At 67.4% G+C, this 16,980-nt stretch overlaps 2 protein-coding genes across 3 annotated transcripts in view; one reads left to right on the top strand and one right to left on the bottom strand.

Annotated features, from left to right (window-relative positions):
• Positions 1–10,868, top strand: part of PRKCZ (protein kinase C zeta) — a 51,696-nt gene extending 40,828 nt beyond the window's left edge. For both annotated transcript variants that reach the window (XM_084875801.1, XM_084875802.1), the window contains 9 exons: positions 1,315–1,412; positions 5,017–5,103; positions 7,548–7,683; positions 7,807–7,894; positions 7,987–8,106; positions 8,607–8,686; positions 8,934–9,023; positions 9,882–9,997; positions 10,181–10,868. In XM_084875801.1, coding sequence (XP_084731927.1) covers positions 1,315–1,412; positions 5,017–5,103; positions 7,548–7,683; positions 7,807–7,894; positions 7,987–8,106; positions 8,607–8,686; positions 8,934–9,023; positions 9,882–9,997; positions 10,181–10,268 — 903 coding nt within the window. In that variant the 3' untranslated portion in view covers positions 10,269–10,868. The remainder of the gene's footprint in view (positions 1–1,314; positions 1,413–5,016; positions 5,104–7,547; positions 7,684–7,806; positions 7,895–7,986; positions 8,107–8,606; positions 8,687–8,933; positions 9,024–9,881; positions 9,998–10,180) is intronic.
• Positions 10,869–12,132: 1,264 nt separating this feature from the next.
• FAAP20 (FA core complex associated protein 20) lies at positions 12,133–15,050 on the bottom strand. Its single transcript, XM_084875850.1, has 4 exons — positions 14,948–15,050; positions 14,540–14,669; positions 14,156–14,463; positions 12,133–12,492 (listed from the first exon to the last, which is right to left on the bottom strand). The coding sequence occupies exons 1-4, from the start codon at positions 15,007–15,009 to the stop codon at positions 12,420–12,422; spliced, it is 573 nt and encodes a 190-aa protein (XP_084731976.1). The 5' UTR covers positions 15,010–15,050; the 3' UTR covers positions 12,133–12,419.
• Positions 15,051–16,980: the final 1,930 nt, after the last annotated feature.

Below are 16,980 nucleotides of genomic sequence, written 5' to 3'. Positions count from 1 at the left end.
CGGACACAGGCTGCCAGCTGCCCTCTGCCCCGGGCGCTGTGCTCACACGTGGTGGCGTGTCTGCACCTCGCGCTGCGCTCACACGTGGTGGCATGTCTGCACCTCGCGCTGCGCTCACACGTGGTGGCGTGTCTGCACCTTGCGCTGGGTGGTGCAGGCCCCCGGCTCAGCGGCCGAGGAGAGTGAGTGGAACCGCGATGCTGTCTGTAGGGATGAGGCCCACAGTGTCCGTGTCCGCTGCTGCGTCGCCCGCTGTGCGCCCAGAGGCGGAGGGGGGTTCAGGGATCCCTCGAGAAGAGTGGGAGGGACTAGGAGTTGGCGTGTGGGAGCGTGTGCGTGTGGGAGAGACTGTGGTGTCCAGTGGCCATGAGCCTGGGCCTGGACAGAGACTATAGGGGCCCTGAGAGCAGTGAGAGGTGTTCCCACACTAACCCCTGGGACTGAATTCAGGCCGGCAGGCAGGAGGGAGGGTTGCGAGCAGGAAGAAGGCCGAGGGCAGGAGGGAGGTGTGGACAGGAGGGAGGCCGGGCAGGAGGGAGGCCGGACAGTCTGGCGGAAGAGCCTGGGCTGGTGTCCACCGGGGAGGGAGGAGGCAGCTCGGCGGCCAGCAGGGTGCTCTGCCTGAGCGCCTGGGTGACCATCCGCCTTTGGCAAGCAGAAGGCGGGCTGGTCCCGAGCTCTGTGGAGGCCTGGCTTGCAGGGGGAGGCCGTGTGGAGTTTCCCAGCAGCCATTGCACCAGCAAGTCTGGAGCTGGGGACAGGAGGAGCGGGGACCTCTGCACGGACGGGTGGGGTTGGAGCCATTCCACCCCGGGGTCTCCTGCAGGCGGGAAGAGGGGCTTCCCCCAGGTTCCAGCAAGGTCCGGAGCGGCGGGCTGGGGGCGGGCACTGCTGGGGGATGGGCATGGGACTCCGGAGTCTGCGTAACCCTCCACCGGGTGTGCCCTCACCGGGGGTGATACCTGCCTCCCAAGGCTGCCCGGGAGCACAGAGAGCCTGTGGCCAAGGCCCCGCTCAGCTGGCACAGTGGTGGGAACGGTGGCAAATGACAGTTGTCACATGATAGAGAATGCTGCCGCCCTGGTGGAGACGGTGATGGATGGAGATGAGATGGTGGTGGTGGTGGTGGTGATGGTGACGACAGTGGAGATGGTGATGGTGATGGTGGTAGAGGTGGCGATGGCGGTGCTGGGTGGCAGCGATCTCTCTAAATGGCTGTTTCTCTGCGTTTCTCCACGAGCGGAGGGGAGAGACGGGCCTTCCCCGGGCTGCCCGCGGCGGTCAGCGCCCCCTGACCCCTGGCTTCTGTTCCAGGACATCGACTGGGTGCAGACGGAGAAGCACGTGTTCGAGCAGGCGTCCAGCAACCCCTTCCTGGTCGGCCTGCACTCCTGCTTCCAGACCACCAGCAGGTAGGGAGGTGGGGCCCGCTGCTTCCATGTGAGCCGCAGGCTCCTCCAGCGCCGAGTGCGGGGCTGGGTTTGTCTGCGAGCTTTGTTCTCATTGGCTGCTGTCACGGTGAGTGAATGTCAATCATCCGGACCCCAAGTACTTTGTTCTGTGAGCGCAGAGCCCCGGCTGCCCCTACCAGACTGGATCGCAGGTTCCGCCTCCTAAAGGTCTCCGCTCCCCCTTCTCCTGCCCGAACCCGCCCCAGCCTCAGGGGAGCGGGTCCCTGGGCACCGCAGGCCCTTTGGGACCCAGCGTGAGGGCGCCCTGCTGCTGGAGGGCGCCTGTCTGGTGCCTCCCTGTGCGGCAGGGCAGGCAGAGCTTTGACGGCTTCCTCGCCGGGTGTTTCTGAGAGCCTTTCCCTGGCTCCGGGCTCCCATTTACGTTCTGAACGGCTTCTGCGCTGTCTGGGCCTGTGGACCCGTCGCTGTGACCGCCCGGCACCTGCTCTGTCCGACTCGGTGGCCGCCTGACTGCTAGCCCGTCCTTCGCTGCCTCCTCTCGTCCGGGGGCTCGCCAGGAAGTGGCAGGCGGGCTTCCTCGGTCGCACGTGGCTCACTGTCTCCCGGCCTCCATTCAGCACGACCGCAGCCTCCTGGGTCAGGGGTGGGCCCAGGGAGGGATCGCCCCCAGCCCGCCCCTCACTGGAGTCCAGAGAGCACCGGCTGGGTGTTTGGTGAATTGCACTCCATGAACTTGCAGGCGTGGAGGTCCAGGCGAATTTCCCAACCTGGCTTCCCTCGCCACCGCCGAGCACAGCCTGGTGCTCAGGCCTGGAGCCGCGGCCAGGGCGTCCCCATGGGCAGGGCAGGCAGAGCTTTGTCGGCTTCCTCGTCGGGTGTTCCTGTGGCCCCAGGAAGACAGGCCACTCCCCTTGGTCTTCCGAGCTGGTCCTCACAGCCCAGGGGTCGCTGGTGTGCACACGTGGCCTCTCCAGGGCACAGGCCTGAGGGTATGGGCCCCCAGGGTACAGGGCACAGGCCTGAGGATACAGGGCACAGGCCACAGGGCACAGGGCACAGGCCCCCAGTGCACAGGGCAGTGCTGAGACCCAGTTGCTGCTGAGCTGCTGCTGTTGAACCTCATAATAGGATGGGTTTTGCTCTTGAAAAGCATGGGCGCCCATCATACCGGGTCGGGGACACTAAACGGCGCCGACAGTCGCCTTCGCTGGACGGGAGGGGCCTGGTGTCTGAGCTCCCGCCCGGGGAGTTGGCGAGGGGGATGGGGGAGGCTCGGCCTCGGGGGAGGTCAGCTACCTGCGGGCGGCGGGGGTGGCGGGGTTGGTGGGAGGTTGCAGCAGGGAGCAGGTGTGCCAGCGCAGGCTGCCGTCCACCCTCAGCAGGCGTGGTGATTGGAGGAGGCGCTGGCGGGGTGTGGCTGGGAGCAGGGACGGGCGAAAGGCTGTGACCTTGGCGCAGTCGCCTGTGACTGACAGCCAGCGTGTCCTCCGTGGGCACGTGAGTCACCGCCCCTGCCCACGCGGCACGCCTGTCACTGCCACTTTAACCAGAACAGAGCATCCTGAGTGACAGGTGCTGGTGGGCGCTCGGCTCCTCAGCCAGTGCTGGCACCTGTGACGGCCCCGGGCCGTGTGCTCGCTGCCATCTGGGCCGGCGTCCGGAGCAGGACCCCCGCTGGCGGCCGGCCATGAGGGCATCGAGGAGACACCCGTCTTCCTGGGGCGACTGGCTCGGCCGGGCACTGGAGGGGTTTGGGGGTTCATTTCTGTGTCGAGTGAATAGACTGGCGGCCTCGGGGCGCGGCCTCTGCCTGGAGCCTGGGGCCGAGTCCTCCTGTTACTGGGGGACCCCTCCCCAGACACACAAACCCCACGAGGGGGCTGATTGAGGCGCTTGGGAACAGGACGCGTTGGGGGTCTGTCGCTGGGGGCAGAGGAGGGGGTACGATCCCCGAAAGGTGGGGGTGACTTGGTGCTTCACGTCCCGGCCTGACCTGGACAACACGTGGCGCTGAGGCCGTGGTGCCGCCTCCTCGTCCAGCGGACGCCCTGCCTGGCCGGGTCCCTCCCGGGTCAGCACCTCCCTCGGGCCGGGCCTGGGCCCAGACGAGCCCGGGGCTCCTTTGTCAGGAGCCTGAGACTGCTTTACCGAACGTCAGAGACCACACGAAGTAAGCGTCAGCACACCACAGACACCTACACGCTCTAACACGCAGCCCGTGCCCAGAGGAGCCCTCGCGTGCGCTCTGCTCCCTGCGCTCCCCGTGCCGCCCGCGCCCTGTCCGTGTGCTGCTTCCTTTTGCTTGTGTGTTTGCTGCTTATTTTCCCTCACGGGCGTTGGAACCACCTGTCTCGCCCGGACGGAGGGGAGACGGGCATGTCGGTGGGGATGTGCAGGTTTGCAGGTCCCAGGACACCAGGGTCCCTGTGGCAATGGCCCCCTCCTCCCCGCCCCCTGCGGCCCCTCCCCCCGGGCATCCTACCTGCCATTCCCACTCCCTGAGGGCGGGGAGAAGGGCCTCTCCCTCCCTAACGCCCCCGGGGAGCCGCGACCTACAAACCCGAGAGCCGCCCTCCACAGGGTATTTCTGGAAAACCTTGCGGGAATTTAATTGTTAAAATGGGACCTGATTCAGTCTGATAATGAGCTCAGCTCACCTGCAAAGAAACGGCTGGTGACGCATGTGCATCTGGCTACACCATCCTGTCTCAGTTCTGTGACGCCCGGGACCCTGCAGCTTGGGCCTGACCCCAGCGGCCCCTGGACCGCTCCCCATGTACCGCGGCCTGGTCAGCGCTGACCCCTGACCCCAGGCCTGCTGCTCCCGTCCTTGCACTGGGCTCCGCCTGGGCACAGGGTCTGGGCTCCGCCCAAGGCCCACCCTCCTTCCTCCCCTGGGTCCTGCCTGCAGACTCCCCCTCTGGCTCCACCTTCTCTATCAGGGCTGCCCTCGCTCCGCCACCGCCCACTGTCCCCTCCCCAGAGCCCGTCGCAGGCGGACGGGCCTCACGGCCTCGCCACCCCTCCCCTGGGCCGGGCACATGGCCGCCTCTCGTGGCCTCTCCTCCAACGTGTGGGGCTGGTCCATGTGTCCAGGCCTCCTCCCTGCGGGCTCTGCCGAGGCCCCATCTCATTTTTTCCTTTTCCCCTGAGGCCGACCTCGCTCCCTGGGAGAGCGGAGAGCTGCTGTCAGCACTAGCCTAGCGGCCGCTCTACACCCTTTTCAAGGATCAGATCTGCGTTTCCCTGACAACGGGGATGCTGAGCGTCTTCCGGGTCGTGTGGGCCCTTGCGCTGTGGGGAGAGTGGGGGGACACAGGCCGTGCAGTGCGGGAGCAGCCCCCAGTCCGTGCTGTGCGTGCTGGGGCCTCGGCCAGGCTCCGGGGGTCCTCTCTGACACAGGGCGCCCCTCGCCCGGGTTCTAACCCACGAGCGAGTGGGTGAGCAGTGGGGGTAGAATGGACAGCAGGGCCCCGGTGTCCCCAGGTGATGCTCCCTCCGGACCCAGGAGCCTCTCGAGACCAGCCGCCGGCCTGGAACCACCCGAGGGCCGAGGGCACAGGTTCCGGGCCGGTGTCTCAGCCCGGCGCCCTCTCTCCTGCAGGCTGTTCCTGGTCATCGAGTACGTCAACGGCGGGGACCTCATGTTCCACATGCAGAGGCAGCGCAAGCTCCCGGAGGAGCACGCCAGGTGGGTGGGGCCGGGGCGGCCGGGTGGGGGCCGGGGACCTCCCCAGGTCAGGGGGAGCTGCTAGAGGAGTGAGTTTGGGGGCGTGTGCCCGCTCTCTGCGTGCGTGTGGCAGGTGCCAGTCCTGCAGGGAAGCGGGTTCCGGGCATGTGCTGCAGGCTCCATTCCCCAAGTGGGGCAGGTTCTGCCTGAGCTCCGGGGCCGGCTTCCTGGCTGTTCACACGACGCAGAGCCGGGTTTGCGGGGCACAGACGGGGGGATGGGGGCCCAGACAGGGAGATGGGAGCACAGACAGGGGGATGGGCACAGACGGGGGGATGGGCACAGACGGGGGGATGGGCACAGACGGGGGGATGGGCACAGACAGGGGGATGGGCACAGACAGGGGGATGGGCACAGACAGGGGGATGGGGGCACAGACAGGGGGATGGGCACAGACAGGGGGATGGGGGCACAGACAGGGGGATGGGGGCACAGACAGGGGGATGGGGGCACAGACAGGGGGATGGGGGCACAGACAGGGGGATGGGGGCACAGACGGGGGGATGGGCACAGACGGGGGGGTGGGCACAGACGGGGGGATGGGCACAGACGGGGGGATGGGCACAGACAGGGGGATGGGCACAGACAGGGATGGGCACAGACAGGGATGGGCACAGACAGGGGGATGGGCACAGACAGGGATGGGCACAGACAGGGATGGGCACAGACAGGGGGATGGGGGCACAGACAGGGGGATGGGGGCACAGACAGGGGGATGGGGGCACAGACAGGGGGATGGGCACAGACAGGGATGGGCACAGACAGGGATGGGCACAGACAGGGGGATGGGGGCACAGACAGGGGGAGGGGCACAGACAGGGGGATGGGCACAGACAGGGGGATGGGGGCACAGACAGGGGGAGGGGCACAGACAGGGGGATGGGCACAGACAGGGGGATGGGGGCACAGACAGGGATGGGCACAGACAGGGATGGGCACAGACAGGGATGGGCACAGACAGGGATGGGCACAGACAGGGATGGGCACACACAGGGATGGGCACAGACAGGGGGATGGGCACAGACAGGGGGATGGGGGCACAGACAGGGATGGGCACAGACAGGGGGAGGGGCACAGACAGGGAGGGGCACAGACAGGGGGATGGGGGCACAGACAGGGATGGGCACAGACAGGGATGGGCACAGACAGGCTGATCTTTCTAACCAGCGGGAAGGGAAGGACGCCCCCCCCCTCCCCCCCTTCCTCTCCGTGTGGCCCACTTCCCCGCGGCGAGACCTCTGTCCACACCCTGGCTTTCCTGTTTTCACCGCTCTCTCTTCCCTCATTTCCTCCCTGGACCACGCTCCAGGCCGTTCTGAGTCACTCGAGCCTTTGGGGAGAGGAGGTTAATAAATCAAAGATCGCACTCTCCCCCCACCCCCACACACACTCACCTCTCCTAATTCTGGGAAATACAAAGGACAGGAGTTTACCTCGTTCACCATTACAGCTCAGGGGCATCAAGCACCTTCACATTGCTGTGCAGCCGGCACCTCCATCCTTTCTGGAACTTTCCATCTACACTCTGTCCCCATTAAACACTCACCCTGCCCCCTCCCCCGGCCCCTGCACCACCGGCTACTCTGTTCCTGGACTTGTCTCCTCCAGGCCCCCTGGGAACAGGGTCCCACGGCCTCTGTCCCGAGTCTGGCTTTAAAAAAAAAAAAAAAAGCTTATTGACTTCAGAGAGGAAGCGGGGAGAGAGAGAGAGAGAGAGAAACGCATCAATCATGAGAGAGGTTATGGATGGCTATCGGCCGCCTCCTGCATGCCCCCTACTGGGGGCGGAGCCTGCAGCCGGGGCCTGTGCCCTGACCTCCTGGTTCTTAGGTGGATGCTCAACCCCTGAGCCTCTCTGGCCGGCAGCTCCGTCCTGTTTAAGGCACTATCCCTGTGGGCGGAGGGCCACGTGCTGTCTGCCCGTCTGTCCATCCGACCCCGGCTGTCGCCCCTCCTGGCGGGTGGGGGGATGTTCCAGGCCCTCTGGCAGCTCTTTGCTTGCACCCCCAGATGTGGGGTGCTGGATTGTGTGGGCGCTCCATTTCCAGTTCCTCGAGGCCCCTCCACGCTGCCTTCCCCGCAGCTGCCCTTCCATGTCCCCACCCCCGAGCCTGAACCCCCCCCCCTCGGAGCCTGGACCTACCCCCCGAGCCCGGATCTACCCCTCCCGTCCTGGGCGGCACTTGCTTTGCTTTTGGTTTTGGTGTCTGTCAGTGCCCACCCCCACGGGGGGCGGGGATTGTTCTGATGTGCGTTTCCCTGGCAACTAAGATGTTGAGCATCTTTTCTGGTCCTGGGCCCTGAGCACTGTCAGCCAATGGGAGAGCGGCGCCCCCGCCCCAGCTCCTGCTGTGTGCCGGCCTCGCCCCGGCCCGCGGCTCCCGCTGACCGCGTGTCCCCGCCAGGTTCTACGCCGCGGAGATCTGCATCGCCCTCAACTTCCTGCACGAGCGGGGCATCATCTACCGGGACCTGAAGCTGGACAACGTCCTGCTGGACGCCGACGGCCACATCAAGCTGACGGACTACGGCATGTGCAAGGCGAGCGCCGCCCCCCCCCCCCCCCCCCCCCCCGCCTGGTCCCCGGGTTCCCTCCGAGGCTCAGGGCCCCGCAGGGCCCAGCAGAGGCCGTCCTCCCTCCCGGTGACACCTCTGTCCCCACAGGAAGGCCTGGGCCCTGGCGACACCACGAGCACGTTCTGCGGGACCCCCAACTACATCGCCCCCGAGATCCTGCGCGGGGAGGAGTACGGTGAGCGGCCGCAGCAGGAGGGGCGGGGCCCCGGGACGCGGGCGGGGAGGTGGGGGCGCCGCACCCCGACGCTGACGGCCTGTGCTCCCCAGGGTTCAGCGTGGACTGGTGGGCGCTGGGCGTCCTGATGTTCGAGATGATGGCCGGGCGCTCCCCCTTCGACATCATCACCGACAACCCCGACATGAACACCGAGGACTACCTGTTCCAGGGTGAGGCGGGGTGGAGGGGGTGCGGGACGGGGTCCCCAGGCTGGAGGGTCCCCAGGCTGGTCCCCACATGGAACCCTGCGTGCCTGGTCTCTGACCCGCGGGGGCGGGGCCCAGGGCTCCTGTCACCTGGCTCAGCACAGGCTCCCTCCTGCCTGGCCACACGCTCCCCGGAGGCCTGGGCTGGGGGGCGGGAGGGAGGGGTTCTCAGCCAGGCCATGCCCCTTCCAGCCCTCCTAGGGCTCCCTGCATCCAGGGCACCTGCCCCTGGGCCCCCGACCTGGGCTGTCCCTGTGGCGCCCTCTGGTGGCCGACTGCGGAAAGGCCTGGGACACATGGTTTATCTATGAGCACCTTCTGCCACGGCCACGGGTACCGACCAGGCCAATGGCAGACCCTGCTGGGCTGTGGGAAGGTCCCGGGGCCCTGCCCGGGCTCCCTCACTGCGGCACACAGACGGGGGCTGGCGGGGACGCGGCCTCTCACCACCACCCCCTCCGCAGTGATCCTGGAGAAGCCCATCCGCATCCCCCGGTTCCTGTCCGTCAAGGCCTCCCACGTCCTGAAGGGGTTCCTGAACAAGGTACGCTCACGGGGCGCCCTTGGGGCCGAGGCTCCTCCCCCGGCTCCCTCCCCACTCGGTCACGCCAGGGCTCCGGGGGCCTGGGCAGGCTGTCCTGGAACCCGAGACCCTGACCACACCCACAAACAGCAAGGGGCTTACCCCAGAGGCCGTGCGCGGAGGCTGGGCCTCGCCACTGGCCAAGAGCGCGTGCCTGACGCTGCTTTGCCCGGTTCTGACGGGTCCTCCTTTGAACTCTGACCCTTAGGACCCCAAAGAGAGGCTCGGCTGCCGGCCACAGACTGGATTTTCCGACATCAAGTCTCACGCCTTCTTCCGCAGCATAGACTGGGACCTGGTGAGCGCACAGCATCGGGCCAGAGGGCGTGGGGGTGCGGCCCTGGGTGGGGCAGGGGTGACTGGAGCCCACATGTGACAGACAGGGAGGGGGCGGGAGGGGGAGGCCCCTCCATAGGCCCCTGGCCATGCTGCCCGGGGTCCCGTGGGGTGCCCTGGCCTAGGACCACCCCGTTGGGGAGTCTGTGTGGGGCCCCGGGTCCGGCACCAGGGGAAGGTGCTTTCTAAAGGAGTTTAGCTGTGGTTCCTGGTGTTAGAGGAGAAAGGAGCCCTAATTGTTTGAAAATACACACGTGGTTGCAAAGCTGCTGAAACGGGGCCTTTAAAATGTGATGTTTGGGAGGAAAACAAATTCCAAGGAGGCGGATGTCGAGCTCCAGCTGGAACTGGGTGTGAAGAGAGCCCGCTCTGGGGCCACGGGCCCGCGTGGGCCTCCCGGGGGCACTTCCCACGTCCAGGACGTGGACCAGCGTTTGTGGTGGAGGAGGGACCCCGTCCACGTGTGGCCCCGAGTGGTGGGAGGTTCTGGGCAGGACCCGCGGCCCCTGTGGCTAGGTGCCAGCACAGGGGTTCACCGCCCCCCCCTCCCCGCTTCTCTGGCACCTGTGGTCGCTGTCAGTCCCCCAAAAGCTCAGTGGCCACTGTGGGCCCCGGGTGCAGCCGGGCTCACCCCGTTACCGCCTGCCTGCTGATGCCGTCCCGCGGGGTCTGGCCGCTGCCCTCGAGGCCCCAGCAGGTGGGGTCTGCTGGCTCCGTGTTCTCGCTGCACTCGGCCGGTGGAAACCTGCGTGCCTCGCGGTGGCGGGCTGTGAAGCCGCCGAGGACGGGGCCCCTGACGTGACCTCCCGCGTGTCCCCAGCTGGAGAAGAAGCAGGCGCTGCCGCCCTTCCAGCCGCAGATCACAGACGACTACGGCCTGGACAACTTCGACACGCAGTTCACCAGCGAGCCCGTGCAGCTGACCCCCGACGACGAGTAAGCCCGGGCGGCCGCGGGGACCGTCCTGCGTGGGGTGTGGGGGCGGGGCCGCGGGGACCGTCCTGCGTGGGGTGTGGGGGCGGGGCCGCGGGGACCTTTTTCCTACGCTGGGGATGGGAGCGGTCGTGGGGGGCGGGGGCGGAGGGCACCCCAGCAACCGAGCCTCCGCCCTGCCCGCAGGGACGTCATAAAGCGGATCGACCAGTCAGAGTTCGAAGGGTTCGAGTACATCAACCCGCTGCTGCTCTCCACCGAGGAGTCCGTGTGAGCGTCCGGGGCCGTGGACACGCCTGTGAATGACCGCCTTGGCCGCCGCGCATGCATGCCGGGAGGAGCCGGGAGGACGCGCCGGCCCGCACCCGGCGTCCCGGGCGGAACGGTCCCGCAGCCCGGCCCGCGCCCAGAACTTGCTTCTGTGCCTGCGGCGCGGAGGCCCTCGGGGCCGCGTCCGAGGGCGACACGGGCCCTCGATTCGAAGGTGCACACTTTCCAGAAGCCGCCCGGGCGCTGGGGACTCACTGTCATGTCCGAGGAATAAAGTGCGGTGGTCAGACCCCGGCTGCCTTCTTTCCGGCCGAGGCGCCTGCGCGTGGGCGGGACGGGAGCCCAGGCACCCGCGGCGGCGAACTTTGTGCGGAAGGTTTTCTAAGTCCCGGTAAGTTCCTGTTGTTAATATTTAACAAGTATTTTCCTACCGAGCAGGTGAGTGGCCGCGGGGGCTGGCGCTGACGTCACCCCTCCCCTGCCAGCCGGGCCCGGACATCGGCCGGTGGAGATGCTAACAGTTGCTCTCCGGAGCAGCGGTAGACCAGACTAGACAAGGAAACTGGAAACTAAATCTGCTCAAAATATATTTCTGCAAACACTGCGCAGTGCCTCCCGATGTCTGTGTTGCGTGTTGGATTGGGGGGAGCGTTTCTGTGGGTTCCGGTGATGCTCAGAATGAGGACGTTTAAGATGCGTGGCATGGAACCGAGGCATGGAACCCAGCAGGGCCGGCTCCCAGCCTGCCACCCACCTCCCCGGGAAGCCAAACGGAAGGTTTTCTGGAAAGGGGTGCACCTTGTGGGTTTTTAAGTCCCTAGCACGTTAGCTGGGCACCGCATCCCCCAGCGTCCAGTATGAGCACAGCCGCAGCCCAGGCCCCCTGTGCCTCCGTGGGGCGCGGCCGGCGATTGGGCAGGAGATGGTGGGAGGACCAGCCAACACCAGCTCAGCAGCACTCAAGTTGCCCACGCTCAGGGAAACCGGGGCAGGAACGCGAGGCTCTCCGCCCCGCCCCCACCCCGGGGTCTCCGGCCGCCCCAGAGTTGCAGAGCAGCCTTCATGCATCGTGGAGACGTGTGTCCGCCAGCCCAGTGTCACCAGGAGACGCCGATCAGGACCAAGGCCGGGAGCACAGGGCAGAGCCCTAGACCGGCTCAGCCTCACAGGCGTCCCTGCCGGCGGGCGTCCAGCACCAGAGCCTGGATCGGAGCTCAGTGGTCAGTCGGGACTGGCGGTGGCCTGGGAAGGGAGCCTTTCTCCTCGGTGCTGCGCTGGGCTGTGACGGCAGCACCGGGCCCAGATGTGTCGGTTCGCTCCCCGTGGCTGGCTGGCCGCCGTGCAGTGTGTGGGGTAGCGGTGCACTCCATGGTGGGGTACGGCAGCTGTTGCTTCGTAAAGTAAAACAGGCGGAGGGTGCGCTGGCCGAGGTTTGGAGTCATGTCCTGACATCGGCCAGTGGCTTGTGGCCATGTCCTGTGGTTTTGTGCAACTAAAGGGCCCCGGGTCCTGCTGTCCTGTGGTGGACACTCACCCACCACAGCCACGGCCGCTCTGCCCCTGCACATCATTAAAGACCCTCGTGAAAGCACTTACTGTTGTTCCTTCCTCTAAAAGCGTTTCCAGGAAGCAGAGGTTTTTTTTGTGTGTGTGTGTGTGTGTTTAAATATATATATTTTATTGAGTTTTTACAGAGAGGGATAGAGAGCTAGAAACATCGATGAGAAACATCAATCATCTGCCTCTTGCACACCCCCTACTGGGGATGTGCCCGCAACCAAGATACATGCCCTTGACCAGAATCGAACCTTCGACCTTTCAGTCCGCAGGCCGACGCTCTATCCACTGAGCCAAACCATTTCGGCGTGTTTATGTTTTTAAAAAATATATTTTAATTGATTTCAGAGAGGAAGGAAGAGGTAGACACATCAATGATGAGAATCACTGTCAACTGCCTGCTGCACGCTGCACGCTGCACGCTGCCCACTGGGGATGGAGCCCACAACCCGGGCCTGTGCCCTGACTGGGAATCGAACCGTGACCTCCTGGTTCATGAGTCAAAGCTCAACCACTGAGCCGTGCGGCCGGGCCACAGTGGCATGTTTTGATGTGCAGCTTCGGTTTTCCCTCAGGCTGTGTGCAGGGCAGTGGGGCCTCACCACACCACGTCCTCCGTGCTGTCCGCCAGGCACTGGGCAAGGTGGCTGTCGATGTCCAGCTGGGCCAGCCTGTGAGGAGGAGGGTGGTCACTCAGGGAGGGGAGGGGCTGCCTCCACTGCGCACGCACACCCACTCTCCGCGGGGACGGAGAAACCCTGGGGTCTCCCTGGCTGGTCAGAAAGGAGCGGAAGTCTGCGGGGAGAGGTCACCTCCACGTCCTGTTCTCGGTCAGAGGCTCTGAGTGTGCCCTGGACAGGACATCGGGAGACCCTATGGCACACGCATTCCCAAGCTCCTGCGTCCGAGGCTGGGCCCGAGCCCCCCGGGAACTGGCGCCTGCTCAGCTGCTGGAAACCGAGCCGAGAGCCCATCTGCCCACAAAGGTGACGCGGGAAGGCCACAGTCCTGGTCAGGCCGCGTCTCCAGCAGCAGAACCCACCTCTGCCCGGAGAGGGGCTGGAGACACCGGAGCCATGCCAGGGAGGGGGCCTGCTGCCCGCCCAGACGCCCTCTCCCTGCCCACAGGGGTCTCCAGGCCAAGGCACTGCCAGGACCGCCACCATCAACTGGCCACATCCCAGCCAGGACAGGCCATCGCTGAGCCAGCCGCAGCAGCTGCCAGGACGGGCTTTCGCCGTAACACGAGGGGCAGGGACACAGCCCACAGGAAGGACGGAACCCCTTCCTTGCCCCCTCCCCGCCAGGACAGTCGCCTCACCCACACGCCCGCGTCTCCTACTCCAGCTGTCTGGGTGCTGCCTGGACCTGGGCAGGGATGCTGAAGGGGTGCCATCTGGGCTCCCCAACACCAGACTGATTTGGTTCCCGTGAAATGTGAGGCGAGAGAAGCCTGGACTCTGACTTTGCCGGGGGCTCATCTCTGAGTGAGAAACTGAGTCCGCCCCGGCCAGAGCGGCTCCGCTTCTTGGGCATCATCCAGGGCCCCGAAGGGCTGCCGGTTCAATTCCTGGTCAGGACACAAGCCTGGGCTCCAGGCTCGACCCCCAAGGCGAGTGCGCAGCAGGCAGCTGACCTGTTTCACTTCCAGTGGAAGTTTCCCTCCCTCTCCCTCTCTCAAAATCAGTTTTTAAAAAGCCTTAAGCGCAGAAAAGGGAAGAAATCGTGTCTGAAGAGCGCCCTGTGCAGCTGTCCCGTGTGTGTGTGTGTGGGGGGGGGGGCGGGGATCACTGGCTGGGGGTCCTGCCTGGGTCTCCGCTGCGGAGTCTGGAACCCTCTCCCCTCGCTGCTGCTGCTTCTGGAAGCGCAGGGACGAGGCCAGAACCCGCCGTCCACGCCCTGCACCGCCCAGGCCCCTCCCAGGGTCCTCTCCCATCAGGACCCCATGTGGTCCATCCCTGTGTCCTCTGCTGTGACAGCCCACAGGCCGGGCAGTGTAACTTAGCAAAGCTGGATTCCAGCTCCCGCTTAGAAGACGGAGTAACAGTCTATGTTGGGGTTTTAAAAATAGAAAAAACGGTGGATCACCGTTTGGCTCCGTGGATAGAGCATTCGCCTGTGGCTTGACGGGTCCCAGGTTCGGGTCCCAGGTTCGATTCTAGTCAAGGACACAGTTGTGGGCTCCATCCCCAGGGGGCTTGCAGGAGGCAGCCGATCCATGGTTCTCCCATCATGGATGTTTCTCCCTCTCTTCCTTTCTGAAGTCAATGAAAATACATTTCTTTAGACTTTCTCTAACACCCAGCTCGGCACTGGGGGGGGGGGCCCACTCACCCCGGTGCGAAGTCGGCCTGGCACAGGGGGCAGCTCTGCAGGGCCTGTGCCCCGCCCCCCGCCGGCCGCTCCGGGACCTGGGGCACAGGGGGGACCGCGGGCACCTCGCGGGGCTCCGGCGGGGGGCATCCTAGCGGGGACGGGGCGGGGGGCCCCGGGCACCCGCTGGCCGCGCGGAGCACCCGGTAGGAGCAGCCGGGGCCCCCTGAGCCCCGCGGGGCCGGCGGGAAGGGCGTCCAGGAGAAGGTCTCGGGTCCCACGGCGAACTCCTCGGGGGGCGCGGCGCGCGCGGGGTCCGGCCCGGGCTCCTGCAGACCGGGGTGGTCAACGGCGTCCCCCCGGAGCCCCGCACCCCCTCCCGCCACCGCCGTCCCGGCCACGCACCTCGGCGGGGAAGGCGGGCAGCGGCGGCAGCTCCTCCGCACCCCCGTCCGCGCTCACCGCGCGCAGCAGCTCGGCCCACAGCCGCGCGCGCTCGCCGTCCGGGGGCGACCGGGGGCGGGGCCTGGGGGGCCTGGGCGGCCCCGGGTGGGGGGTCGAGTGTCAGCTGAGGGGGACCCAGCGGGGGGGACCCAGCGGGGGGCAGTCAGCGCGGGGCACAGGGTTGGGGGCCGCGGGAGGGGCAGCGGGAGGGGCGCGGGGAGCCCTCCGCGGGGGGTGGGGGGCACGGGGCGCACCAGGACGCACGTGGGGGCATGGCACAGGCCACGGCCCGGAAACGGGGACGTGGGCCGCCCACCCGGCCGCTCCCCACTCCCCTCTGTCCCCCCGAGGCTCCAGGCCCGTCCTCACCCGCTTCCGGAGGGCAGCCTCCGGCGGCTCAGCCGAAGCCGAGGCCTCCGAGGAACCTCCATCGGCCCGGAGCTCGCGCGTCCGGCGGAAGTGCCGGTGGACCCCGCCCGGGACACTGACCCCGCCCCCAGAGTTAGCCCCGCCCCAATTTTAGCCCCGCCCCTGGCCCTGACGCTGGCCCCACCCCCGCCGGGCATCCCTGTCGGGCCGGCTGGACCCCGGCCATGGAGCCCGCTCGGACTCCTGCACGGCGTGCGCAGGGAACCCCAACTCCCGCCCCAGCCGGACCCGACCTTCCCCTCCTGCGCGCTGGATCGTGTCCCCTGGGGCCCCCTCGGCCTGCCCCCTGGCCTTTGTGACCTGTCAGAGCAGAAGGTGTCCCCACCCCACCTTTGGGGAGACTGAGGCCCGAGAGCGGGCTCCGGGGAGGCGGACTCGGCCCGAGGAACCGTTATTCCGCCAGGACGGGGTGCGGGGTGGAGCTGGAGCCAGCGAGGCCTGGGAGGAGGGGGAAGTGGGCGGGCGGTCCCGCTGGGTGTGCACCCCACCCCTCCAGTCACCCCCACCCCACCCCCCTTTCCCGCTGTGGGGACAGCCAAGCCTCAGTCCCCAGCTCTGCAGACCCCGCTGGCCCTCCCAGGACCGTCACCGGAGTGAGGTGACAAAGCCCAGGGCCTGCGGGCCTGGGGGAGGGCCTAGGGGCCTGGGAGTCTGGGGGCCTGGGGGGGGGCCCTGGGCGGGGCTCCCCTCATTCCTGGCGGGCCCATCTGGGCTGTGTCACGCGGAGATGGCCACTTGGTGGCAGCAGAGGCCCAGGCAGCCTCTGCCACTCCGGATCGCAGCCCTGCCTGTGGGCCTGAGGCGGCCCTGGGATGACCAGGAGGGTGTGCAGGGGGCAGGGGAGGGGGCGGCTGCTCTATGCGGACACAGCAGCTGTCACTCGGGGGCTGGGACTCAGCCGTGTCTGTCTCCCCAGCCCCCCGTGGGGCTCTGCTCTGCACCCACTTCTGCAGGGGCCCCCAGGGCGCTGTCCCAGCCCCCCAGCCCCCTCCACGGCACTCCCCCCTCCAGGCCCTGTGTCTGGGCTCCCCCGGCCCAGTGCAGGTCAAGTGCGCGGTCCTCCTCCTCTGACAGGTCGGCCTCCGCAGCTCTGAGCTCCTGCCTGCGCCGGGGACCGGTCTGGACCCCAGAACACGGGGGTTCTCACCCCAGAGCCTCCCAGCGGCGGACGGACACTCCTCAGCGGGGGGTCAGCGGTGGCAGGAGCTCTGGCTCAGGCCCTGGACGGCGGCGAGGGTGCTCCCCGCTCCGGTACGGCAGGTGCCAGGACTCCCCGGCAGCTGTGCCGGGGTTCCCTGCCCAGGTCCCAGCTGCCCTGGCCGCAGAGCCCGTCTTGGAAGTGTCCCCACACGCCGCACGCCAGCGTGGGGACGTCCAGGAGGCGGCGCCAGGCCCCCCTGGGGCAGAGCACGGCCCTGCCAGCCTCCTGGTGGTGGCCGGTGTGGTGGCTGGTGTGTGCCCAGTGCCCGGGTGGGGAGGCTGCGGGGACACCCGGTGAGGAGCCAGGCCCTGAACTGAGCCCAGAAGGAAGCGCCAGGGTCCTCTACGTCCCGGCCACTCTGGCCCCTCCCCCTTCGGACCTCACAGGCCTGCCCCCCAGGGGGCAAAGCGGGGCAGGAGGGGAGAGGGCCTCAGCTGGACCCGGGGCGCTGGGCTGGGAGGAGGGCGGGTGCCCAGGCAGCGCAGGCCCCAGAGGCTGACCGTCAGGGCTTGGTGGAGCCTCGCTCTAGCCTTTCGCACAGAGGGGTACCCCATCTTCCTCGGATGCCGGAGGAGGGGCCCGGACCCCGGGCAGGCCTGCGCTGGTGGCACAGAGGCCCAGGGCCTGCTTGCAGGGGAGGGCAGAGCCGGAGCATCCCGTGAACGCCAGCCTGGGCTCTCCTCTCTGGTTTCATCCGGCTGCTGAGGATTAGCACCCCCCTTCCCCGCGGAGACCGGGGGCCCAGGGCCGGGGCACTTCCGCGGGGAGCTGC

Source organism: Pipistrellus hanaki (genome assembly GCF_964339955.1).
Source record: "Pipistrellus hanaki genome assembly, chromosome: 2".
Lineage (NCBI taxonomy): Eukaryota > Metazoa > Chordata > Mammalia > Chiroptera > Vespertilionidae > Pipistrellus > Pipistrellus hanaki.
The sequence above is the reverse complement of the archived record's forward strand: the minus strand, read 5'-3'. Positions and strand labels throughout refer to the sequence as shown.

Coding starts and splice junctions, on each gene's coding strand:
- FAAP20 (XM_084875850.1), bottom strand. CDS start 15,009: ATGGAGGTTCCTCGGAGGCCTCGGCTTCGGCTGAGCCGCCGGAGGCTG. Junction 14,670..14,947: donor AGGCTGCCCTCCGGAAGCGG/GTGAGGACGGGC, acceptor GGGGCCGCCCAG/GCCCCCCAGGCCCCGCCCCC. Junction 12,493..14,155: donor CAGGCCGACTTCGCACCGGG/GTGAGTGGGCCC, acceptor TCCTCCTCACAG/GCTGGCCCAGCTGGACATCG.